This window comes from Pygocentrus nattereri, chromosome 21, assembly GCF_015220715.1.
Source record: "Pygocentrus nattereri isolate fPygNat1 chromosome 21, fPygNat1.pri, whole genome shotgun sequence".
NCBI classification, from domain to species: Eukaryota; Metazoa; Chordata; class Actinopteri; order Characiformes; family Serrasalmidae; genus Pygocentrus; species Pygocentrus nattereri.
The window spans coordinates 5,596,811-5,619,000 of record NC_051231.1 but is presented as its reverse complement, the minus strand read 5'-3'; the positions used below and the strand labels follow the sequence as shown (position 1 = coordinate 5,619,000).

Sequence of the window (22,190 nt, the reverse complement as noted above, 5' to 3'; positions counted from 1 at the left end):
AAATGGAAAAACATAAAAATGTGCAGTGCCAGAGAATTCCACGACCAGGATAAGCGCTTCTCTAAGATAAGCTGGTCTTTGCTAAGATCTCTGTGTTTATAAGAGATGGTTTTTTGTAATATGTATATTTCACACAGGCCTGGTGGTTGAATTTTGTCAATCTATAAGATACAGTGGTATTTATTTGCATCTACAGACCAACCTCCAATGTATGTTACACTGTCTTTATGTACATTACAACTTTACTACATTAAAATCAATGACTGATGTGGTTTATTATCATGCATTATATCCTGCTATAATGTTTCAATGATCTCACAGTGATTATGCCAAAAGAGGCCAGGTTAGATCAACATTTTCACCAAAAAATATATTGACACATTTTTCCCCCTCATTGTAAGAGTAGTTAACCAGCCATGTTTGGTGTGGAGCTACAAGGCTAATACATCTAACAATAAGCTTCCATCACTAAGCTACATTAACCCTGTAACCCCACACAACCACAGAAACAGACATCAGAAGCCAAATATGTTGTGGCTGACTGACTATGTTTGGGCTAAAGGGGGAAATTGTGTGCATTTGATTTTTGACTGAAGTGTCACATCAAAGTGGGAGGAGTAATGATCATGCACCAGTGTGTGGGGGGTGTGGCAGGGTGTGGGGAGAGACTGTAGGCAGAGAGACGTAACTCTGACACAACCCTGCTAAACGCCTAAACATTGCAACATCACAAGAATTTCCCTGCATACAAATTAGGAACTACCGAATTCCCAGCACACGTTAAGCTAAGCAAATTCCCATCAACACTCACACAGGGTCTTTCACCAGTGTCACACTTTTTATTTGAAGGCTGAGCAAAACAAAACACTGTACAGAACATGTATTAATCCAGCTAAAGCGGACTTCTTTCATTAGTTTTTATTCCCATTTAATTTTATAACTCTTAGAAATCTGTAAGTAAGTAATGTTTTGTGAGATCATTTAAAAAAGATTATAGAGGTTCATTGCACGAGTGTATTCAGACTCAGGGACTAACTAGGTAAGCTGCCAATACGACTTACTGGACAAAAGAACACAAAAGCACACACTGTATACGCTAGAAGCAACGCAGTCTTTCCCTTAGGCAAACACAGGCACCAGTTTGATTTGTCTGCCAGTCTCAGCGCATGAATCTAATGAAAACTTCATTAGTTTTTCAGTTTAATATTGTTTCACCCTAAATGAAACAGATTATTCGTCTAAATAGAAAACACTCTGACCAGCACCCTGCTTTCGTTTCTATGGCACGTTGAGCTCACACTCGGGCTCGGAAGTGAAAAGGCAATGAGGAACTTCATAAAACACTGATTCAGCGAAAATACTCGAAAGAATATTCAAGTTACTGTTGCTTGCAGTTCTCACGTTTCTCTTTGGCTTTGGGCCGCCCTGGTTTGTCACTGTGGCGTCTGGTGGGTGGGACGAAGTTGGGCTCTGGCAGGTAATCATAGAAAATACTGTGAGGGGTGCGGGGAGCCAGGCATATACCTACAGAGACAGAGAAGTGTTATTAGAAGTGTTATAAAGTCCTTTATATAGCAGATAAAATAATGACACATCAAAATGAAGGTTTTTTTTTTCATATTTATCCGGTATATTTCAGATAACTTCAATACATTGATCATACTCCTCCGTTCTGTTCAATCTGATATTACCAAATCTTCAACTTTGATCAATTACCACTTCATTATAACAGGTCACCTTTTTGTTGACTGTTAACAGTTTTGTATGTTGAATGTTAAATGCCCAGTGAAAGTATAACGTCCTCAAAATGTAGATTATTATTTATACAGTACTCTGCCAAAAAATCACCTTTCAATTCTTTAATTTCTAGTCAAAGTAGTTATTAAGTAGAAGCTATTAAATTTTTTAACATCCAAAAAAAATAAATAAATAAATAAATCACACAGAAACCTCAATAATTCAATATAATGTCAGATTGCTTGGTTTTTAATGCGTCCAACCTTTGACTTTGGAACAGCTCCCATTCTTTTTGGGAGACTTGCTTTCTACAGGGATATTTTTCCACACCTCCAATGGTCAGTCTGCTTCTCATGATCCATGTAATTCCAAACATGTTCAGTGATGGTGAGATCTGGAATTTGGGATGGTCAGTTTCTTTTGCATCTATTTCTCAGTGAGGCTTCTTGACAGCTACACATCCTCTCAGACCCGTAGTGCTGAAGAATGAACAGAAACACCTGTGGACTTTTTTAGATCTGAAGCGGCTTTTCTCCCAGAGATAAAAGCTTTAACCCCAGTGTGGTGTTGATGTGTTTGTTACTCAGTGGTCTGGTGGACCCACCGCATTATTGTTTAAATCAATACAGACATAGCAATTTATGCAAAAATACCAGATGTTTAAAATATCATGAGTGTCCAGCGTAGGGTTCTCCTTTAGCAGCTGTAGCCAGTCAGCAGCCTGTCCATCTTGTCCACCCTTTACACACACACACACACACACACACACTAACAGCAGGCCATGTGGAAGGAGAACAGAGTGAAGGACACAGCACCTCCACACTTTCACTCCCCGCAGGTTCAGCCCAACACCACATATATAAATGTTCTTCACAGAAAATGAGCAAAGGTCAAGTAATCTGAGGTTGAAATAATAATAAATTCAATCATTTTCTCTTTTGGTAAACACTGAAAATGGGTCTCACAGACCCCAACACCACACATGGGTTAAGTGCTGTTTATCTGATGGGGCAGTTTTGGTGTCTACCAGGTCTTGCACAGCTGTGTGGAGTCCCACTTTCTCTGAATATTTTATTAATTTTGAAATTGGCAGTTCTGGAAACTGTTTTTTTTTTCCTCATATCTTTTTTCTTTGACTTTTTCACCTAATATCTTCAGAAATATCCCTTAAAACTAATATTTTGGGCATTTATCTGTTCTAAATTAAATATATATATATATATATATATATATATATATATATATATATATATATATATATATATATATATTTTTTTTTTTTTTATAATGTAACTTTTGCATAAGCCAGCCTTTTGTTCTCTTCAGGGTTCAAAACACTATTAAAACAAAGTTGAATATTCAATAATTATTGATATGAAATGATATGGGAAATTCTGAAAATTTTATGAAGAGATCATTTTTGCCATATTGCTATATTTTTTTGTATGTTGTGTAACTACCTGATGACGGACTGGGGGAGATCTGGCTGTCTCTCTTTCTGGCTGTGAATGTTGGGTCCAGCTCTTCTGCGATATTATGGACAGGCTGTGTTCGTCTGTGAAGAAAACGGAAAGTTGGAAAATGCCTGTGCTGATGGGGTAAAAGAGCCTGTGTGTGTGTAAGTGTGTGTGACTAACAGAGTAGTGCAGGCTGGGCTTAGTGGATGTTGCTCGAGTGTGTGTTCCTCTTCCACAGGTGAGTGAAGACCCTCTGAGTTCAACCTTTCTCTTGGCATCTGCAGAGGCTCCACCTGCACACAGTGTAACACTCACAAACTATTCACCGACTACTGCTTCACTGCTGGATTAGTGATGATCTGACCAGCTGAACTGGAGGGAAGAAGGAATTAACTCAAAATTAAACCGTTGTTGTTTAAAAAGTTGATGTTATTGACCTCTACTGTCCAGCGTTGATCTGTTACTGTAGCACTCAGATGAAACTTTAGAGATTAAAACAGTACCTCTATCTGTCTATACATCTATCCATCCATCCAAACTGCACAGTACTGTACAGCTAACTGACCGATCTGATCAATCAAACAGTTTATATATAGTCAAACGCAAAACTTTGAACACCCCTGTTGTTAATGGTCAGATTTTCTAAGTAAAAAATAAAACATCATCTACACACAATCAACTTGGCATTTTTGGGCATATTTTACTGGACAATTTCCATTTATTTGCTGATCTATCTATTCAATATTCTTCTGCTACTGTAGCACGCCATTTTCCCTTTAGAGATCAATATGGAGATCGTACCTGCCACATTCTCAGTTTTTTTATGATTATCTTTAACATCTTTAGTTCCGATTGCTATTCCTTTTGTCACTGTCTGACCTTCTCACCCTTCATGTTAGCTTGTTAACAGTCCATAGGCATTAGTGAATAATAGACCATAAGATTACGGACATCCGAATAATACTCCTGGAAAGTAACGGGTTAAACAGTGTATGCATATAAGCAAATTATCACAGATGAATTACAACTGAAACTGAAATTTTTACAGGATAATGGAAATGTAGCACATTTCAATGAAACGGTCACCAAAAGCAGGGGGATTTCAGTGCAAAGCGCAAGTCCGTTACACGTCTGGGAAGACAAGCAGGGTGATTTCCACTAAATTTGTTAGTCAAATGTCTCCTATTTGACTCTATTAGTAAGGCAAGAAGACAAATTTAGATTTAGAGACAATGTTCTTCTTGAACGCTGATCTTATGTTTTCTGTCGTTAAAATGAATTTTCAATACTGTACTCAATACTTGTTATCAGGCATTGTGACTTTAAACTCATGCTGCTGCTCCAGGGTTTCACATTCTCTTCGTTGATGCTTTGAAGATGAAGAAGTAAACGACTATAGACGTTACAGATTTACGCAATATTACAGAAAGTTGGGGGTGCTTGAGGTGCTTGAGATTCATACTTTTCTGCTAGTAGTGTTGTCTGCACCTCTCAGACCAAGAGACCTCTCCTGGGTCTCTAAGTCATGTGACTTCCTGCTGTTTTTTCTCTCTTGCCGTTGCATGTAGCGGGCGATCTCCTGGAGAACAGAAAGCCATGATATTTCAGTCAGATTTCATTTAAGTCGGCTTCCAATGAGTCATATTAGTCCCACAGTGTAGTCATATTTCAAAGTATAATAACAGTTCATCCATTCAACCGTCCTTCCATCCATTCATTCTCTCACCTCATCTTGGGCCACTTGAGCCGTGCGGAAATCCACATCAGATCCTCGGCTCTGGAACAAAGCCAGTTGAGTATGGTTACCAAATGGTAACCCATAGTAACAGAGTTATCATTATCATTTCGATATACAATTTAAACGTAAATACACAATTATACGATTAATTAAAGTGTGGAATTAACATTCAGTTCATACTGTGTATCACAGGAAAAAGGTAGAGGATCACTTTCTTTTTGCAAAACTAAGACTTTTCAACAAATTCAAACCATAACAAAATACAGACTCTGCACTTTCAACATTTCTCCATTATTTCAATGAGTTCTGAGTGACTAATAATTAATATACTACAATATAATTAAAATTACGAATAATAACAATTCCTTTGTTATCGCTGGCTAGAACTGCTCCTGCTAAGTGTTAAGGCAACACATCGTGTGTGAATTTGAATGTGTGTGTGGTATTGTGTGTGGGTGAAATGACCTACAAAGCCCACCTTCTGGTGAGGCTGCCTGTCTTCCTCCTCCTGCAGAATACGGGCCAGTTCAGCATCCCGCACCAACTGCTCCCACAGCTCTAACCCTGAGAAAGGGGGAGGGGGAGAGAGAGAGAGAGAGAGAGAGAGAGAGAGAGAGAGAGAGAGAGAGAGAGAGAGAGAGAGAGAGAGAGAGAGAAAGAAAGAGCACGCAAAGGATCTTTTAAATATATTCTGTATTATTAAATAATCGGGAATGGAAACACAACAACAAAAATTTGTTACCTTCACTGAGTGGAGAGGCTCTGCTGTCTCCATGGTAACCAGCCTGGGCCCTCTGTCGCTGCATCTCCAACTCTTCCTCCTCCTGCATTCGCTTGGCCATCTCCTGCCATACAAAAGAAGAGTCAGCCCCATGCAGGTTACAGAACAGCAGAATGAACATCTTTAAAAAGCCTACTGTATATTGAGGACATTTGAAGAGGTTTAACAGTGTGACAGAATGACGCTAGTGTATTACAGCAAGTTACAGAATGAAAGAATGACTCTAGACTGTGTTATAGCAGGTTACAGAATGAGAGAATGACTCTAGACTGTATTACAGCAAGTTACAGAATGAGAGAATGACTCTAGACTGTATTACAGCAAGTTAGAGAATGAGAGAATGACTCTAGACTGTGTTATAGCAGGTTACAGAATGACAGAATGACTCTAGACTGTATTACAGCAGGTTACAGAATGACAGAATGACTCTAGACTGTAATACAGCAAGTTACAGAATGAGAGAATGACTCTAGACTGTATTACAGCAAGTTACAGAATGAGAGAATGACTCTAGACTGTGTTATAGCAGGTTACAGAATGACAGAATGACTCTAGACTGTATTACAGCAAGTTACAGAATGACAGAATGACTCTTGACTGTGTTATAGCAGGTTACAGAATGACAGAATGACTCTAGGCTGTATTACAGCAGGTTACAGAATGACAGAATGACTCTAGACTGTATTACAGCATGTCACAGAATGAGACAATAACTCTAGACTGTGTTATAGCAGGTTACAGAATGACAGAATGACTCTAGAATGTATTACAGCACGTTACAGAATGACAGAATGACTCTAGACTGTATTACAGCAGGTTACAGAATGACAGAATGACTCTAGACTGTATTACAGCAGGTTACAGAATGAGAGAATGACTCTAGACTGTATTACAGCAGGTTACAGAATGAGAGAATGACTCTAGACTGTATTACAGCAGGTTCCAGAATGAGAGAATGACTCTAGACTGTATTACAGCAGGTTACAGAATGAGAGAATGACTCTAGACTGTATGACAGCAGGTTACAGAATGAGAGAATGACTCTAGACTGTATTATAGCAAGTTACAGAATGAGAGAATGACTCTAGACTGTATTACAGCAGATTACAGAATGAGAGAATGACTCTAGACTGTGTTATAGCAGGTTACAGAATGAGAGAATGACTCTAGACTGTATTACAGCAAGTTACAGAATGAGAGAATGACTAGACTGTATTACAGCAAGTTACAGAATGAGAGAATGACTCTAGACTGTATTACAGCAGGTAACAGAATGAGAGAATGACTCTAGACTGTATGACAGCAGGTTACAGAATGAGAGAATGACTCTAGACTGTATTACAGCAAGTTACAGAATGAGAGAATGACTCTAGACTGTATGACAGCAGGTTACAGAATGAGAGAATGACTCTAGACTGTATTACAGCAAGTTACAGAATGAGAGAATGACTCTAGACTGTATTACAGCAGGTTACAGAATGAGAGAATGACTCTAGACTGTATTACAGCAAGTTACAGAATGAGAGAATGACTCTAGACTGTATTACAGCAGGTAACAGAATGACAGAATGACTCTAGACTGTATGACAGCAGGTTACAGAATGAGAGAATGACTCTAGACTGTATTACAGCAAGTTACAGAATGACAGAATGACTCTAGACTGTATTACAGCAGGTTACAGAATGAGAGAATGACTCTAGACTGTATTACAGCAAGTTACAGAATGAGAGAATGACTCTAGACTGTATTACAGCAAGTTACAGAATGAGAGAATGACTCTAGACTGTATTACAGCAAGTTACAGAATGACAGAATGACTCTAGACTGTGTTATAGCAGGTTACAGAATGAGAGAATGACTCTAGGCTGTATTACAGCAGGTTCCAGAATGACAGAATGACTCTAGACTGTATTACAGCAGGTATCAGAATGACAGAATGACTCTAGACTGTATGACAGCAGGTTACAGAATGAGAGAATGACTCTAGACTGTATTACAGCAGGTAACAGAATGACAGAATGACTCTATAGTGTATTACAGCAGGTTACAGAATGAGAGAATGACTCTAGACTGTATGACAGCAGGTTCCAGAATGAGAGAATGACTCTAGACTGTATTACAGCAGGTTACATAATGACAGAATGACTCTATAGTGTATTACAGCAGGTTCCAGAATGAGAGAATGACTCTAGACTGTATGACAGCAGGTTACAGAATGAGAGAATGACTCTAGACTGTATGACAGCAGGTTACAGAATGAGAGAATGACTCTAGACTGTATTATAGCAAGTTACAGAATGAGAGAATGACTCTAGACTGTATTACAGCAGGTTACAGAATGAGAGAATGACTCTAGACTGTGTTATAGCAGGTTACAGAATGAGAGAATGACTCTAGACTGTATTACAGCAAGTTACAGAATGAGAGAATGACTGTAGACTGTATTACAGCAAGTTACAGAATGAGAGAATGACTCTAGACTGTATTACAGCAGGTAACAGAATGAGAGAATGACTCTAGACTGTATGACAGCAGGTTACAGAATGAGAGAATGACTCTAGACTGTATTACAGCAAGTTACAGAATGAGAGAATGACTCTAGACTGTATGACAGCAGGTTACAGAATGAGAGAATGCCTCTAGACTGTATTACAGCAAGTTACAGAATGAGAGAATGACTCTAGACTGTATTACAGCAGGTTACAGAATGAGAGAATGACTCTAGACTGTATTATAGCAAGTTGCAGAATGAGAGAATGACTCTAGACTGTATTACAGCAAGTTACAGAATGACAGAATGACTCTAGACTGTATTACAGCAGGTTACAGAATGACAGAATGACTCTAGACTGTATTACAGCAAGTTACAGAATGAGAGAATGACTCTAGACTGTATTACAGCAGGTTACAGAATGAGAGAATGACTCTAGACTGTATGACAGCAGGTTACAGAATGAGAGAATGACTCTAGACTGTATTACAGCAGGTTACAGAATGAGAGAATGACTCTAGACTGTATTACAGCAAGTTACAGAATGACAGAATGACTCTAGACTGTATTACAGCAGGTTACAGAATGAGAGAATGACTCTAGACTGTATTACAGCAGGTTACAGAATGAGAGAATGACTCTAGACTGTATTACAGCAGGTTACAGAATGAGAGAATGACTCTAGACTGTATGACAGCAGGTTACAGAATGAGAGAATGACTCTAGACTGTATTATAGCAAGTTGCAGAATGAGAGAATGACTCTAGACTGTATTACAGCAGGTTACAGAATGAGAGAATGACTCTAGACTGTATTACAGCAGGTTACAGAATGACAGAATGACTCTAGACTGTATTACAGCAGGTTACAGAATGAGAGAATGACTCTAGACTGTATTACAGCAGGTAACAGAATGACAGAATGACTCTAGACTGTATGACAGCAGGTTACAGAATGAGAGAATGACTCTAGACTGTATTACAGCAAGTTACAGAATGAGAGAATGACTCTAGACTGTATTATAGCAAGTTACAGAATGACAGAATGACTCTAGACTGTATTACAGCAGGTTACAGAATGAGAGAATGACTCTAGACTGTATTACAGCAGGTTACAGAATGACAGAATGACTCTAGACTGTATTACAGCAGGTTACAGAATGAGAGAATGACTCTAGACTGTATTACAGCAGGTAACAGAATGACAGAATGACTCTAGACTGTATGACAGCAGGTTACAGAATGAGAGAATGACTCTAGACTGTATTACAGCAAGTTACAGAATGACAGAATGACTCTAGACTGTATTACAGCAGGTTACAGAATGACAGAATGACTCTAGACTGTATTACAGCAAGTTACAGAATGAGAGAATGACTCTAGACTGTATTACAGCAGGTTACAGAATGAGAGAATGACTCTAGACTGTATGACAGCAGGTTACAGAATGACAGAATGACTCTAGACTGTATTACAGCAGGTTACAGAATGAGAGAATGACTCTAGACTGTATTACAGCAAGTTACAGAATGACAGAATGACTCTAGACTGTATTACAGCAGGTTACAGAATGAGAGAATGACTCTAGACTGTATTACAGCAGGTTACAGAATGAGAGAATGACTCTAGACTGTATGACAGCAGGTTACAGAATGACAGAAAGGCTGTACAGGATATAACAGTCCCTGGATAATTAAATGGTTAGGATACAAACAAAAATCTTTCAGACTGGTTGGGTTTGAAATAGTCAATTGTGGAGAAACTTTATTTATGACCTGATTTTGATGTTTAATTTCACTTAAATTTCTTTGGAATGGTGTTGATAGCAACCAGAGGTCATGATTTCTACAATGCTTAGTAAATAAAATAGCCATTTTATTTACTACACAAAATAATTACTTAAAGTATACATTACACGAGTATTATTTTGCCTAACAATACCCTGCATGTACCTCTCTACAATGAATGGGGGAAAAAAAGGGTTTTAGGCCAAAACATGTAATAACTATTGGCGAGGTAACTTTTTAGTGTGTTAAACGCTTCAGATGTCTGGCTCCTATCACCACCCCAGTAAAAAATTCTGAGTGACAGTTCATTTCACATCAAAAATCTCTGAATGACTTTCAAACACTGAGTTCCCTAGGAATTTTGAAAAATCCCCTTTAAGACTTTATTCAGAAATTATTTAGTTATTCAGTAACCACTTAAACCTTGTATCTCCAAAATGGTAACTTAACAGGAAAAGGAAAAAAACTACTTTACTTTTAATGTAAGTCAATGGAACCAGGATTTTTTTCCCATGTAATTCTGTGTCATTTCTGTTGGTCCCTTCATCATTAAAATTTACTCATAATGTACAGGACCATGGGTATTTCTTAAATTATGTCAAAAACTAAAAAGCAGCAAAAATGGAGATAAGAGGTTTTGCTCCAACAGCAGTGACATATTTTTCAGAAACTAATATGTTACTAATATATTCTGTAGTTGTAAAAGTGAGAAAGTGTAGGCCAACATATGGACTCAGCGTTTAAGATGTGGGCATGACCATAAATTAAATGCTAAGGTTTAAAACTGGAACTGATCTATGATGTATCTTCACCTGGAAGCTGTAAATGTAGAAACATCATTACTGTACAGCCGTTACATATATGACGTATGGCTTTTTGAACAATAGTTCTGAGCTCGGACTGCAGAGGCCTAAAAGAGTGGGTGGAGTAAATTTCCACATATCTCACCTAAAAGTGTAAACACACACATGCACACATAACACCGCATGCAGCAAGCAGAGGAAAGTACAGCTCAGTGCGCACCCACACTCAACTGCCCACACACACACAGACACATACACTCACTCTATATATACACACTTGCAGGCCTGCAATACCTGAATGGTTGTGAGTTTTACATACACAGCCTGAAAGTCTCATTCGTTCTGCAGTTTCTATTGCGCTTCTGCGACTATGACATCATGGGAACTTGATATTACTGCACTGAAACTGCATTTGGGTAAAAGCCCAAATCCTACATTTCTCTTGTATTTCATTTTCTTGCCTGAGGTCCATGTATGGCATTTGAAAAACACTCATAACTCATTTCTACATGAATTCATTCAATGTATTTCTACCGCTAAATTCTTTACACCTTAGATAGTGACCTCTGTTCTGCTTGGCTGCCTTTTATTGAGCCTCATTTAAAAGCGGGCCAGACTCCCAAAACTCCAGTGTGAATGGGTGGGCCACACTACTGTATATATACAGATACATGTATATAGAATCATGCTTTAAATAAATGTTTTGTTTTTTGTTTTTTTTACAGTCAAAAAAGCTGATGTTCTGAAACATTAACATTTGTTTGCACACCACATCAAACTCTTTTACTTTTAGGAAAGTGGGGAAAATTCACTTTTCCAACATAATAACCCTGTTTACATACAGCATTTTCCATCATACATATGAACGTATGTAGGATAAAATCACACATAACAAAATGTGTCTTTTGGAATCTCAAAGATCTCAATAATAATCTTATTTTTACTCTGAGCTCTGTTTTACAGCGCATGTAAACAGCCACTAAAGTAGCTTTTTGTCATCTGAGAAATGTTGCTAAAGTTTGGCCTTTTCTCTCTCAGAGCAACGCAGAGAAACTTGTTCATGCATTTGTTACAGCAGAGTTGATCACTGTAATGATCTTCTTACTGAACGTCCCAAGAAAAACATACAACCTTTATAACTTGTACAAAATGCAGCAGCTTCCTAACAAAAACAGCACAGAAAGATCAGATCAGTTGAGTTTTAAAAGAACTGCACTGGCTGCCTGTATCATTCAGGACAGAGTTTAAAGTTCTGCTACTAGTTTTTAAGTTTTGACCTTAAAGCACTGCTTACATCACGGTGTCTGTCTGTTTATGTTCCAGCATGTGATCTTAGATCTGCAAATACTGACTTTCTTAATCCCTTCTGTAAATACAGAAAACATGGAGAGACTCGTTCAGTTATTCTGCTTCTAAACTGTGGAGCTCAGTTCACCTTTTATTAGACAATCAAGCTCAGTCCTTACTTTTAATAAGCATCTAAAAACATATTTCTTTAACTTAGCATTTAGTTAAAACTCTACATATTGTGGTATTTATCTTTTTAGTTGATCTGTGTCATTTTTTAGATGATTCCAAATTATTACTTGTATTTCTTGTATAACTGTTTAGCTTTATCATCTGTCTGTAAAGCACTTTAAGCTGCCATCGACATGAAACGTGCTATTAGAAATAAATGTGCTGCACCATTTCAGTAAAACTATAACCTCAACATGCACCTTTTACAGATAATTAAAAGAAATACTAAAAGAAAAAAAGAAAAAGTAAAAACTGAAGATGTAAAAAGAAGGAGAACACAGACTTCATTGACTACAGCATTATTCAACTGAGCTGCATTAAATTCTTGTGTCCACTAGAGGGCAGAACAAGCCTTCTTGCTGGACCTCTCTCTTAATGGCAGGGTTCTCTATAGTTCTATTATCACTGAAGCGGGTCTCCTGGCGCCAAGCAAAATTAAATATAATGGTTTGGCATAAGTAGAGACACATCCCTGCCCTACAGAACCGCACCTCAGTGCCCATTTACTTCACTGTCAAGGATTCACCACATGCAGTGTTACTACGAAATGGAACCAAGCAGTTCATACAAGCTGCTACTGCAGGTAACATGTTCCAGAAACTGTGAGAACGAGGCAGCACTGATAGATCTCAGGTTTTACCTGTGTTGCAGCTAGGTAGCAGACACATTATGGTTTTAATAGTATAGGCTATACTACATTGCTGTTGTTGGATGAACAGTAACGTTACAGGAGAATGAAAAAACATTTAACTTTTGATGTAAGTCAATGGAACCAGACTTTTTCCCAAGTCATTTAAAGTCATTTCTTTTGGTCCACTCTTCATGAAATTTACACACAATATAAAGGACAGCAGGTATTTTCAAATTACGTCAAAAACTGAAAGACGACAAAAACCGAGATACAAGGTTTTCTTCTGACAGCAGCGAAATGAAACCCAATACAAACGATTCCCTTTCAAATTTACCACATTTTTAAAAAACATTTCACAGTGGAAGTAAATACACACTACAGTCTCCCTGCGAAGCATGCAAGTAAACAGTAGTAGCACATTATCATATTTCTTTCAACTGTAGCTGATGCAGTTTTTAATAATGTTGAGTATATTTTAACACAACACCAATTTCAAGACTTGTTCACACTGGTCCATCTCTGTTCATGACTACTGTAAAGTGCTCTCTCTAACAGGCTGGTGTGAAGCCATTCATTAATGTATACTAGTGATGTGGTGATTTTAGAGCCGGCTTCTTCCGAGAACATTCCCACTGAATTCTAAAAATTGTCTTTTCAGAAGGAGAGGAAAGGTGTTTCAGACAAAGTTGATGTACTGATCACAAAATGTAAAGGTTCTGAGGTTATTTTAGCTCATATAGTGTTATAACAGTAAAGAGAACAGTAGCTCAGTTTATAGAAAACTGAACTACTGAAAACTGAGGCCTCGAGGCAGAGCACAGTAGGCACGGAGCAGAGTTAGAGTCTTCTAAAGCTCGATTCTTCATCAGCACTGCAGTGAGATATTTCACATTGAGTGTTCACTACACTGTGGTAAAACAGCTTCCTCTCAGGACGCTAACTAGACTACAATCCAGCAACAGTCAGGAAAGGAGGGGCTCTAAACACACCCACCCACCCACCCACATACACACAGACAGGAGGGCACTGTATAGTCCAGGGGGTGGCAACACATTGCTCTTTTACTGACGTGTTGCAGCTCCACAGCAGAATTAGATTTGTAGATAAAAGTAAAATAACCCTCCAGTAAAATAAAACTGCTGATCGTTCAACACAGTTTAACAGCAAATGCTCTTAAAAGCTGGAGTTAATGTAGAACTGCTAATTCACCCTTTAACCCTGAAGATCAGCACAGACTGCTGGTCACCATAGCAATGCAGACAACAATCTGGCCTAGCTAGTAGCTAACAAAACGGCAAAGAGGAAGATTTAACATAGATAATTTAGAGACGAACTGACTTATTCCACCTTAAATTCTATAACAGTTAGCTACTCTTTGGCGCATCAGGCACCATTAGGTAGAATGGGAAAATTTGGCCCTGTGATGGATTGGTGACCTGTCCAGGGTGTTTCCTGCCTTCCTCCCAATGACTGCTGTGATAGGCTCCAGCTCTCCCCACAACCCAGGAGGATAAGTGGCTTAGGAAATGTGAGTGTGGGAAAATTCAAACAAGAAGCTGGCAAATGAGAAGCAGAATTCAGCTTGGTAAAAAGACAAACGTTGAGAGACATTTTACAAGAAATTGTACTTTTGTGGGAAAGTTTCCTGCCAAAGATGCGAGAAAAGCGGCTATAGCTGACCTAAAACTTAATGTACAGCAAAGTAAGTCTAAGTTTTCATTTTTATTACATGTGTAGCCAAGACGGCGAAACATTACTTCAGCATGAAATTCTGTGGCTCCCACAGCGACGAGCATTCGCTGTGAAGATCATTAACTCTGATCAGCTCTCAACTGTTCATTATTAGAGAGAGATGCTGGAGAAAACGGTGAGATGTGCTGCTTTTCCTCCGTTTACAGGCTTTATCATCAGTTCAGCGCTGCTGCCACAGTAACGCTGAATGATGGTGCACACGCAGTGGAAAAAAGCACATGTATTCTGATCTGAGCGTCACATTAAGGTCGCACAATGAATCGGATATGCGTCCGATCTAGGACCACATATGAAAGTCGCTCAAGTCGGTTTTGAACAGATCAGATTTGTGTCCACACAGCCCTGAAAACATCAGATCTGAGTCACATTAGGGCAAAAAATTGGATTTGTGCCACTTTAACCTGGTAATGTAAACATAGAAAAACTAACGGCAAGTCTAGAGAAAAGAATAACAGTGAAAAATTAATAACTCGTATTTGTTCTGTCCATATTGCACAGCCCTAACAGGTATATACACACACACACACACACACACACACACACACACACAGTACAAAATTAGGGGAGATGAAATGCTCAAGTACTGGACCACAAAGAATTGGCATGTGTTCCATGAATAAAAGCACTGAAAGCCCTTTTTCTCTCATATAAAAAGCAGTTCCTGCTCAACACTGTCCATCTGCTCCACTTCTATACACACACAAACACACAGACACCCACTCAAGAGCCTGTGTGACCTACACAGCGACATCCTGTTAAAATAGTTGACATAGTGTCGCAGGTTCTGCCAAAGTAGCGGCAGATAAAGGCTTTATTCTGGCAGAAAAGGCCTGACGTCCAACTCTAAAAGGACAAGCACTGAGAGACAGGCCTAGGGACACTATTGGTGATAAGTTTGGAATGACTTAATAATTTGAGTTAAGTTATAATAACTTACACAACGTATATAAACTGGGAACCAGACAGCGCTAACATATTAGGATCATCTTATCCATTTATCTGCAAAGTGATTTTACACTACTGGAAATGTATGGATTCCTAGCTTCATATGAATCATTTAAACGCTGCCCCGGGCTAGAATATTAGTATCATTTCATATATTTATTTATTATTGAATCCACAACCTCCTAGCTTCATGCTAATTATTTGAAAGTTACATAGGGCTAGCTTCTTTTATTTATCTGCTACCAGATATTATTGAAAACAGTGACTTTTGAATGGTGAGTGTTTATTTCCATCTCTCCATCATTAGGGGTTTCCAAAGCTTGGCTTTTGAGGCCACTGGAGCAATTAAAGGGGGAACAATAACTCCAACTAGCGTAGCTAATAGATGAGCGATGGGACTGTGTATATATCTGCCCGCAGTTGAAAACACTGCAGTGTGCAGTGCGGTTGATTGTGAAGGTAGCACTCATGGCCATCTGGTGGAGCTGAATAAGTCAACACCAGGTGCCTCACGCCCTGGCAACAACCGCTGCTCAGTGAGGACAAAAAGCACTTTGAGTTAGCAGGGGGAAAAATGTGCTGTAGAACAGACTCTTGGCTCTTTCAGCTCTGAAGCCACAGGCCATTTTTAGAAACCAGTGAGGCGGCATTTAAAGTCTAAAACAAGCACTGCAATTGTGAAGCCGATCTGCAATTCACAAATCCACAGCCACGGCGAGATGTTTCCGCCACCAGAGGACTGGCTGTTTTTCTAATTGCTTCTCCTTAAAGGTCTAATGTGGCTTGAGCTGTTAAGTATCTCAAATAGATGTGCTTTTGATGATGACACTGTTTGACTTACTGTCGTCTATAAAAATGGACAAAAGTTCACAGCATAGCTAAAAACAGCAGTAGCAGTGGTCTTCTCAGGCACACTACCCATAAATCTCTGGGGGTATGGTCTTCTAACTTAATGCAGAAGAGGCCCATAGACCCAGCACAGGTTCTTAAAGCTCTTTCTCCTCCTACAATCATGCAGTCTCTTCTCATACTATGACCATATAACAGTTCTACGTCTGTCCATCAAAAGAGGGTCCGGCCTTCTAGTTTAAAGCAGATTTCCAGAACTGCAGCCCAAGTTTTCAGAGCTCCCTCCTCTTCTAGTCATACAGCCTTTTTTATCCTATGTCTATATAAGATTACCTAACAACTCAACATGGTTTGAGGCAACTGATGGTTAATGCATGCCCAATGCTAATTGATGTACATAAGCTTCTGTAACTCGTTAGCTTCATTAGCTACTTGGAATCTACGCAAAACTAATATGCACCAAACACTGACAACCTTTTAGATAAGGAGAAAACTGTGTACGTCTGCTTTTTAGGCAAACTATTCATTTAATGTTCGCTAAGCTAAAGACAAGCAATTCACTAAGCTTTACAAAAACAGCCATTTCTTTCACAGCGTGTCTTCTCTGGCTCTCCAAAACCCGAACAGAAGCCAGAACAACACATTACGTGGCTCACGATTTGCATCCAACCAACCCTCCGCCTCAGTGACGACCAGCTGCTACCGTGGAAACACCTCAGGTGTTGCTGTGGCAACCGTTTCGAAGGCAACAGTGCCAATCGGAGCCGTGTTATGACAAAGCTGGCATTTTGGAGCTCATTTCTTACGAGACGGAAAAAAGGAATGAGAAACAGGAGCGAAATAAAGAAACTCTTGAGGTCGTGTTGAAGTGGACTGCTGGCTGAGAGACACTTCACATGCAACAGGGGCCTCATTCTCTCTCTCTCCTTTCTCTATTGTCGTCTGATCTCTCCATCCGGCTGCTTTTCTGTGGGGAACAAGCACCCACTCTGTCCTGGTGCTTGGTTAGTACTCTGTAATCAGCTTAAAAGTGAGAACAGACTTGGGCAGCCAGGCTTCAACACAGCAGCCAACAATGTGAGCTCTCGTGCGAAACCACACACTTAAACCCAGGACAAAACACATACATATTCAGACTGGCAACACTTAAAGAGATAGTTTGACTGGCTCTGAATGGACAAAAGTATGAAAGACATTCATGCAGATGGCTGCTCTACTGCTTTCAACAACGCAGGGTACTTTCGTCTATTTTTATTCTAGGGTTTCTCTCACATGATTTTTCTGTTGTGGCCGCCATATTTGGGACCGAATTTCCAGCTTGGTGCAAATTGGTGTAAAATGGCTAAAATTACTCACCTTATACATAAAAAACATTACGCCAATAATGTCTTTTCCCCCTGAACTCGTGGTCCCACTTAAATTTAGTTTTTTTTTTTAAAACCTATTCATCTTATACAAAACCCCTCTCCCTATTCTGTAAAATCTCACAAAGCATTCAAAAGCACAGAAGCCCATCAGGTCTTCACTTCAGGGTGGGAAAATGTAACAACATCAGCTAATTAACACAGATGTGAGCAATGCTGGCCTTTAGATAACTTCAGCTAACGTTACCAGCCGAGGGATAAACAGCTGTCCTGCTAACGGAGCTGCAGACAGTCGGTATTGTAATGCCGGGGAACGAGGAGACGGACGCATATGCGGAGATAAGCTACATTTATTGTGGGCAAATCCAAAGTCAGGGTCGAGACAGTCCATGATAGGGCAGACATGATAAACACAGAATCCAAACAGCAAATCAAACAAACATCTAACCACAAACAACACAATCAGAACAACAATTAAAAACAAAGACCAGCAACCAGACAGGGGAAAACACAGAGCTTAAATACATGAGGGTAAACGAGGGACAGGTGAAAACACAGGTGCAGACAATCAGGGGTGGAGTCATGAAACAAGGGGCCAGACTAAAAACCAAAACAAAGAAGCACATGGACAGGACTGGGAAGTAAACACCATGAGCACATGGACAGGACTGGGAGGGGCCAATCGTGAGAGGTATAACTTTACTTTCTGTTTCTGATTTAAATGACGTTTGAATGGAGAAACATAGACGTTAAATATCAGACTGAATGTCGTGGGGCGGAAAACAACGCTGTGTCTCGACAGACGTGATTCTGTAAGTTTGCCAGTGCAGTTAGTTCAGAGTTCAGCTCCAGTCCTGAAACCCCTGCGCTGCATAACTGTTGTTTCCTGGTTGAGACACCTGATATTATTAGCTAATTAATCCTTTCTTGAGCTGAACGAGGTGTGAACAGCAGAGAAACACTAAACTATACAGAGCAGTGGCTCCAAACCTGGAGTGAAAACACTGGATTAAAGGTCTGTGTGTCTCTCGGCTTCAGTTGCGCCTTGCAGGTGAATCATTCGCAAAGCACAGCAAATGGATGGCATCACGCAGCACAGTCACTCCCTTATTCAGTCCTCAAAACAGCAGCGACTATGTAGTGTGACAGTGTGGCGAAACGCAAGAATAGGTAACAGTGATAGTCGTACAGTGTCGGAAACAACATACATTTATTTTAGACTAGAGGTGAGAATCTCAAAGGCACTTTAATCTGATTTCAATTCAGGACACCACGATGCAATTACAAAAAATATTTCTCTATGTATCCTATAATACCTGATTTAATTATAATTTTTAATAGAAATGACATATTAAAATAACAATACTGAGACTAAGAAACACGCGCATACATTTTCTTCCTTTTACCTGACACACACAAAAGCGCCCCTGCTGCTGTAGAAACTCCAGAATGCATCAAATGACGTCGAGCAGGTTTCCTCTGATGTGTGAACGAGTATCGAGAAAACAGAAAACGTCTTTACAGACTACTTACAGAACGACTTGAGCAAGGAGTGGAGCAGCAGACGTTCCACTCACATACTCTGATCAGGAAAACTCTGATACTCACAGAAAACTCCAGTAAAATCCTTCAGTAAAGACTCAAAGACAGCCTAACACAATTTTTAAAAATTACTCTGATGACAATAATTCAAAAAATAGGTGTAACTGATAGCATTTTGTACAGCAAACATGATTTTTTGGACTCCAAAAATGCCCATTGTATTTAATTTGCCCCCTGTTCAACGCAAACTTGCCCACCAATCACGGTTGTCTCTGGTGTTGGCATGGCGGCAACCAAGATGGTAGAGCAGCAAACAGAACTTTCTCACAAACACTAAATGAAACAATCTCAGAGAAGCTATAATGCGGCTGAAACAGGGCTACAAACATCCGAGTTAAAGAATATATCTGTGCCCTACTAAGGGCGACATCGGCATTTAGATGCAACCAATGGAGCATCTATATAAAACATAAAAAACAAGCGGGTTAATATTGTAAAAATTAGTTGTTAGAGTTAGAGTAATTAGACTCGTTGTGAAAGGTGGTATTAACATGCATAGATTGGCAGTTTGCACAATTCCAATTAACATAACACTGCTGTTGGAAGAAAACCTCATATCTCCATTTTTGTTTTTCAGTTTTATATAATGTGAAAATACCTGTTTCTCTTTACATTGTGCACCAATTTCATGACGAACGGACCAAAAGAAATGCCCCCAAACAACTTGGAAAAAATTCTGGTTCCACTGACTTGCATTAAAAGTACAGTAGGTTTTCTTCTTCTCCTGTAAAGCTACCATTTTGGAGATATGAGGTTTTCAACTAATTCAGATACTCGGCTCCTTGAAGACTGACTACATTTGCTGAAATATGAAACTGTGTAAATATACTTTCTTGCCAAACCAACACTTTAACATGTACAATATAAAAAAAGAACAAAATATATGACACTAAACTTTTCCATATGTCACTCTAACACTTGAACATACCTCATCCTCTTCCTCCCTCTTCTTAGCTTCTTCGTCGCACCTCCGGAGCTCCTCCTGAATCATCTTTGCGTACTCACAGTCCTGCTCCTCCCTGGAAATGAGCCACAGAGATGGAAGTTCCTGGCAGGGTCATTCACAGTTTATAGAAATACTTTGAAACGCCTTCAGATGCTTATCAACTCTCAGGAAGTAAGCTATTTTTAACAGTGCCCTGGACCAGCTGAATGTAGGTCCAGTTTTTGTGAGAAACGTCTAATTAATCAAGGCAAAAAGTGAAACACTCTGTACAGACAGAGGAAATTAACAGAACTTAATGCACTGTAGAGCCACTAAACAATGCTCTGAATTCTTTAACGCAACTTTAAGCTGCAAGTGCACGTCTATGGGCCCACACTTCAATTCCTCACTCCCATAATGATCTAACACATGGCTTTAGTAGCTAGTGTGAAACACCAGATTTGTCCGTGGTCTGCTGAAGCACTTTATATTCAGTACAGCTTCCAACAAGCTCTGCAGGTCAGGGGTGATATGATCAGCGTTCTTGGAATAGATGAGAATCTGTGGAGGATTTTGAAAGGGAGGCCAAATGACTGCTTAAGCTACAAAGATTAACCAACATAATCAACAAAAACGTTTGTAGCATCAGCGTAGAGGGCATCAGGAACGGAGGTGGTAAGAGTGGGTGAATTGGCTAAGAATAAAACATCATAACATTTCCAGGCATTTTCTCAAACCATGACATGCATCACAATATTTAGTTTTTATGAGGTTTGATAAGCTGGAACAGACACTAAATATGCAAAATATGCAAAAATACTGTAAGAAACTGAGCATCCTGCACTAAATCCAATTAAACAGGCCTAATTCTGTAATGAAGCATGCAAGTGATCCACAAATGTATCACGATAAAAATGAATATCGTAATAGTGCCCCACCCCAGGGAAGTTGCTTTAACCCCTCTCTGCACTCCACCATTGGAATGGAAATCAACTTGTCAGATATTTTATTAATAAAATGAAATTAGACAGTTTCATTTAAAATTATTTTTAAAAACTCATAAAATTCTTATTTAATTAGAAATACTGAAATTCAAAGCTGTACTGACGGATCTCTAAACAGGCTGAAATGACATTTTATGGCTATCGTGAAAAGGAAATTTCATTGCACCATAAAACAAGCTTGTTGCACTTTGAGTGATGGCGTGATGGTGGCAGCAAACACAGAGGACGAATAGTCAGACTGGTTGATTAATGAAACAGTGGTCAGACAGTGTCTTACATTTGCTGCAGCTGGTGGCCGAGACGGGCTCGCCGCTCTTCCTCCTCTTGCAGCCTCCGGGCGAGACGCACATCACTCTGCACCGCCTGGTTTTTCTGAATGTTGGAGCTGTAGAACTGCTCGACTGGGATGGGGAGAAAAGAGAGTGTTCATCTGAATGTTGGGATAAATTCTAATTGATCAAAGTCCTTTTTTGATAACGTACTCATATGCACTCATACTTTGGTCACATAAAATTCTGTAGCCATAAAAAGTCTGAATTGCACTAAAATAAAAGAGTTGAACTGAACTGAGTTGAACAGAGCGGCGGTGAAATCTGAGATTTCATGACGTACTGAATTATTTCCTAAAGGACTGTAAATCATTAGAAGTGCTGTGAGATTCACACCCGTAAACAGTGAGCTTTTTGCTGATAGTCAACAATAAAGTTGCAATGTCAGGAATGTTTTAGAAGGTGAAACGGAGAGAATTAATGGAAGGATGGTGAGAATGTTGAAGGTATAGGTGAGTGGAAAACATAGACAGAGGA

General features: G+C 39.3%; 1 protein-coding gene across 3 annotated transcripts in view; it reads right to left on the bottom strand.

Annotated features, from left to right (window-relative positions):
- Positions 1-817: 817 nt before the first annotated feature.
- Positions 818-22,190, bottom strand: part of si:dkey-264d12.1 (coiled-coil domain-containing protein 50) — a 31,978-nt gene continuing 10,605 nt past the window's right edge. For 2 of the 3 annotated variants that reach the window (XM_017720937.2, XM_017720939.2), the window contains 9 exons: positions 21,662-21,785; positions 20,384-20,474; positions 5,675-5,777; positions 5,402-5,496; positions 4,921-4,971; positions 4,657-4,773; positions 3,375-3,487; positions 3,198-3,292; positions 818-1,524 (listed from right to left, as the gene is read on the bottom strand). In XM_017720937.2, the coding sequence (XP_017576426.1) occupies positions 1,379-1,524; positions 3,198-3,292; positions 3,375-3,487; positions 4,657-4,773; positions 4,921-4,971; positions 5,402-5,496; positions 5,675-5,777; positions 20,384-20,474; positions 21,662-21,785 (935 nt within the window). In that variant the 3' untranslated portion in view covers positions 818-1,378. The remainder of the gene's footprint in view (positions 1,525-3,197; positions 3,293-3,374; positions 3,488-4,656; positions 4,774-4,920; positions 4,972-5,401; positions 5,497-5,674; positions 5,778-20,383; positions 20,475-21,661; positions 21,786-22,190) is intronic. The other variant, XM_017720938.2, reaches the window with a different exon arrangement.